The sequence below is a fragment of the Populus alba genome, chromosome 7, assembly GCF_005239225.2.
Source record: "Populus alba chromosome 7, ASM523922v2, whole genome shotgun sequence".
Taxonomy (NCBI): domain Eukaryota; kingdom Viridiplantae; phylum Streptophyta; class Magnoliopsida; order Malpighiales; family Salicaceae; genus Populus; species Populus alba.
In genome coordinates this window covers 5,949,923-5,955,347 of record NC_133290.1, presented here as the reverse complement: position 1 = coordinate 5,955,347, position 5,425 = coordinate 5,949,923, and the positions used below count along the sequence as shown (strand labels likewise).

General features: G+C 34.7%; 1 protein-coding gene across 1 annotated transcript; it reads left to right on the top strand.

The window, feature by feature from the left end:
• Positions 1–1,110: 1,110 nt before the first annotated feature.
• LOC118047893 (uncharacterized) lies at positions 1,111–5,143 on the top strand. The gene is made up of 6 exons (XM_035057324.2): positions 1,111–1,402; positions 2,031–2,266; positions 2,349–2,607; positions 3,982–4,161; positions 4,250–4,405; positions 4,768–5,143. The coding sequence occupies exons 1-6, from the start codon at positions 1,373–1,375 to the stop codon at positions 4,933–4,935; spliced, it is 1,029 nt and encodes a 342-aa protein (XP_034913215.1). The 5' UTR covers positions 1,111–1,372; the 3' UTR covers positions 4,936–5,143.
• The last annotated feature ends 282 nt before the right edge of the window (positions 5,144–5,425 follow it).

Sequence of the window (5,425 nt, the reverse complement as noted above, 5' to 3'; positions counted from 1 at the left end):
AAGATTGGATTGTCCTTAACATAGCTTAATGATAATAAAAAAACTCATGGGAAATGACAGAAACATCACTTGACACAAGGCTTAGAAAATTTGATTTTAGTGGCAATGTAGTCAATTTATTTTTAAAAATAAAACAGAAAACCAAAAATGCCCCTCAATGCTAATTAAATGAAAATAATTTATTAGAGCAATTTAATAATTTTATTGTGAAAAAAATATAAGCCAACCAAAATGTCCATTATGAGTTTGGTAATTACATTTGGCTAAATGTTATAGCGTGGTGGGGTAAAATTGTAAATTTACCATGTGATCCCGTAGGAAATTGTGAGGATATGCATTGTATTTAACTGATTCCAATTACTTTTTTTGTTTTTAATTTTTTAAATGGTAGTAGGAATTTGAATGGCTTGCTAAAATAAAAAGTTCGAATATTATTTGAGATCAACCAGTAAATTGAATTATTCTTTCATGGTATTTCGTATGGGAACGAAGTCAAAGTCTTACCAAGTATTTAGAGTTGTGTTTGGAGAGTGAGACTTCGAAGCAGCAGCAGACACAATCTCAAACACTTCAATATACATTAACTCACGCCATATCCCTTCATGTACGGCAAATGTGCACGCCTACGTATGAAAAGATAACTCCTGCTTTTACACGGTCATGAAAACCTGGGCCGGCTCATAGATAAGATAACTCGATTTATAACCTCGGCGACGTAAAAAAATAATAATTCAAAATTAATTTAGTTTGACTCTCTTGATGCATATTTTAAATCAGAATTTATCTTAATTTTTTCTATTTTTCTATTTTTTATTATTTATGTATTTAATTTATAACTCGAATCTTAAATTATATTATAAATGAAATCAACCTGAATTAATTTATGAATTGACCCGATTTATTTAGTTTTAATAACCTTTCATTTACATTATTACATACCTAAACTTAGACTCTCCTAGGAAAATTAAAAAAGATGTATGGTACTAATAATTTAATAATTTGACAAAATCTAGAGGGGAAATCGATAACGAGGCAGGCAGTAAAGCCAGCCGCTGAAATACAAGAGCAGGCAGCGGCTATTGTTTGGGGTATTACAAAAAGATAAATAAAAAGCAAAGCACAGGCCTTAAATGAAGCGTTGTTTTCCACAAGGCTTCAAATAAAAAATAGCTCCAAATTTCGTCAAGTTCTCTTTGGCAGCTTCTTTAAACTCCTCTCACTATTTGAAGAGACTTTGTGGCTGAGTCTACTTGATGAATTCATCCATTATTTGTACGGGTACTAGCAAAATCTGAAATAGAGAGAGAGGGTGTCTGTTTTTATCTATACTTTTTCTTGCTCTACCTTTGTTGGGTTCTCTGGAAATACAGCAATGGCTGAGTATATTTGTGTATTAAACAAGGTGCCCACTGATTCTCACTTCCCTCTCTTTTGTATGAGTAGAATAATGGGAGTTCCTTAAAATGCTGCTAGATTTTTTTAATTTTTTTTTTATTATCTGGGTAGTGTTGAAGGATGCTTTATTTTTTTTTAGTTAATTTTAGTAGTTATATTTGCTGTAGAAAAGGCTATTTCTTCTTATAAATTGTTGTTTCAGTTTTGTAAGTTGATGGTTGTGTGGAACATGTTTTGAAATGGGTTTGTTGAATAATGCATGTCCCGATCTGGGTTTTTTTCGTGGTTTTCCTAGTTGTTTATATTTCAATTTCTAAGCTTATTCTTAGCCTACTGTTCTCCAACCGACACTCTATTTGTTCTTCCTTTTATAAAGATCATTTATTTTTTCCTTTTCTGGCTGTTTATACTACATAGATTCTATGGTTTTGGTGCTTTCTGTTGTTAATTGTTTGTGGTGAAACATTGTTGTTCTTTTGAATTATTTCTATTAGCACAGTAATTTCTTCACCTGCCAAGCTAAGATCAAGACTGGAACGATAATTTTACTTTAATTTCAGCTGTTCCTTGTTCTTTAAAGCTAGTTTGCATACTATTTCTTCCATTATTAACAAGCTTAATTTGCTCTTTAACAGGATACGATAATCATAAAGCCCGCTAAGAAAACTCCCATTTTGTTAAGGATGATAGTTTTAGTGTTTGCAATGGTCTGCGGTGTTTATATCTGCTCAGTTTGTTTAAAGCAGATAAGTACCAATAGTAAAATTAAAATTCAAGATATCCAAGTCATTGAGAGGCCGTCTCCTGATGTTGACCATGAAAATTTGCAAATTTCTACTGTACATTATCCAAATCCTGAAACTTTTAGCAGGTAATTGGGCATTTCTGCCTTTTGTTTTTGAATTGGATTTAATTAAAAGGTGTGCTTAAGTACTGTGTTGGTGTGTTTACAGGGCTGAATGCGCACAGAATCCTGTGCGGTACTTTGCTATATTATCGATGCAAAGATCTGGGAGTGGATGGTTTGAAACGCTGTTAAACAGTCATGTTAATGTAAGCTCAAATGGGGAGATATTTTCTGTTTTGGATAGGAGGATAAATATTTCATCAATTACACAGACTCTAGATAAAGTCTACAATTTGGACTGGTTCACAAGTGCTTCCAAGAATGAATGCTCCGCGGCAGTTGGCTTCAAGTGGATGCTTAATCAGGTAACTGAGGTTGAAAAGTAGGTTAATGTTTAAATCTTTACCTTATTTGTGCTGCTAGGTGGGGTACTAAAAGACTTGTTTGATCGCCCGCTGTTGGCACAGTAATTAGAAACATCAAGCTGTCAACTACCACTCTACATTAGTGGTTGCCCAGAATAGCCTATCATTCTTAATCATGAAATGGATTTAGGTGTTTCCTGTTTTTCATTGATGTGCTGCTTAAATAGTGGTTTTAGTTTGAAAGGAAAAAAAGAAGGAAAAAATAGTATTTATGATAAAATATCTAACTTTAAACTCTCAAGGAGACATGCCCTGGGTCAAATTGTTTAGTGTTTAACAAACTCGTATTCATGTGTGAAACAATTGTAACATGGTATTGGCTTATCTCATGGTTCATCCAATCAGGATACATGGTATTAGAAAGAAAATGGCAAGAAGGAACAGCATCAACCTTTAGATAAACAAAATGGCAAGTAGGAACAGCATCAACCTTTAGAAACAATTGACACTTAAAAGTTCTCGTATTATTTCTATAATAGGAATTCCTACCAGATTTGTGAAAACCCCTATTTGGATCTAAATTAATCGCATCAGCTTCTAGTATCTTGTTAAATTATTGGTACCTTAAACTATGCAGATATAACAGTGCTAAGGTAGCATTCTTCGTTGTTTCTTTTTTATTTGATGGCTATCAGCTGATGTTCAGAAGGGGTTGTGAGCTGTGAGCTGTGAGCTGCTGTTTTGCGAATCCAGTTTCTGTGGTGGGAGAACAGGGTGGATAAATAAAGTGTAGCTGATACTGAACAGTTAGGAGGGCAAAAAGTTGTGTTTTTTGTATGTTATTAATCTATACCCAAACAAAAACTGTGTTTGGATGTTAACAAGGAATTTCTTCCTTTTCTGTCTGGTTTTTGGAAACCAGTTGCTGTACCATGCAAGAGCACTTTCTAATTTAGAGACCGAAGGCAGTTTACATTTTTTATCATAAGAAGACTGTTTAGCTTGATAGTAGTACCTTTAGCAATTTTCACTTGGATAACTTTAAAGGAAAATGTTTACTATTTGCTTATATAAACTATAAAAATAAATAATTTTATGGTTTCCATATTTGCTTGAAGATTATATACTTTTAGGACTGCACTTTGCGTGGTTGAATGAGGTTACAGAAGTGCATTTTTCATTTTGTTTCTGCATGTCAGTTTTTATTCAATTTCTCTCAACTAGTTGCTAAAATAATATCCAGCTAAGGGAACCTTAGGGAGGCAGAACCCCCATTTCTATATGGGGGACTAGAAGAAGGATCATGTGCATGTGTTATTTATTTTGGGGAGGAAAATTCCAAAGTAATAGCCATTTTTTTTTTCTTTCATGCAGGGAGTAATGCAGCATCACAAGGAAATATCAGACTACTTCAACCGCAGGGGTGTCTCTGCAATATTTCTGTTTCGAAGAAATCTACTACGTCGCATGGTTTCAGTTCTTGCGAATTCCTATGACCGTCATGCTAAGCTATTGAATGGGACCCACAAGTCTCATGTTCATTCCACAGAAGAGGTCCTTCTTTATTTCCCCTGCTCCCTCCAACTCTAACTCTCTTTCATGCTACATATAGTGTTGAGCTTTCAGCTGTAATTTCTTGTAGGCCGAAACACTTGCAAAATACAAGCCTATGATCAATTCCACACTGCTGATTTCTGATCTGAAGGAGGTTGAGATAACAGCTACCAAGGCTTTAGAATACTTCAACAGCACCAGGCACATTGTTCTGTACTATGAGGATCTCATAAAAAACCCCACAGTAAGTTATCATGTCAAGTTCTCACACAAAATACATCTTGTTTTCTATATTTTGAAGTTCACTGAGAAATACCTTGATCATTGGAATGATTCTTGTTTCCTAACATTTCTGCCATTCAACCAGCTGATCTATAGATTAATTCTAACTATTCTTTTTTTTTTTTTAGTATCTATTTTAAAATTCTGATGAAATTTAATTTATGTCTTGGGCTCCCTTAAATGGTTCCCATCTAGAGATAATCCTTTCCTGTGGAAACGGTCTCCCATTTTAATTGTCAGTTTGTGATTGTGGTAGTTTTGCATTTGTTGATAGCACTGTAAATCATCTCTCAATGCGCATTATTCTTCATGCTTGTGCTGCAGAAACTAAAAGATGTTCAAGCATTTCTAGGCCTTCCAGTGATGGATCTAACGAGCCGTCAGGTCAAGATACACAAAGGTCCATTGTCAGACCATGTTAAGAACTGGGAAGATATCAACAAGACACTGGATGGAACTGCATATGAGAGTTTCCTCCAAGCTGACTATTAAAGCTATAGCTAGTCTGCTAACTTTTGAACAGTGTGAATACCAACTTTAACTAATTTTGTTAGAGCTGACAAGGTAAGTGGTTCCCGTTAAAATTTTTGACAGCCACACCCAGGTGCGATGCTTCCAGGCTTGTATCTTTTTTCTTCACTCAACTCGTTGAACTTCGTGCAAAATTTCTTCATTCGACTCGATGATCTTTGTTCTCAAACTCTTGTATCCCTCCTATTCTAAGCAAATACCATGTAAAAATGTCATCTAATCAATTTTAAGCAAATGCGAGCAATTAATCAGTAGGAAAATGTGTATTTGCTAACCCACAAGGGCCAGTACAAGTAGTAAAAGACTTTTGAGTTTAGACATTGGGTGGTCGAGTTCTAGTTGCAGCCGTGGATATAGCTTGTGTAAATATTTCTTGTGTGATGGAGCCTTGTCCGAAAAAACGCTATTCTTGATCAAGGGATCTGCCATAGATATATAAAAAAGAAGAAAC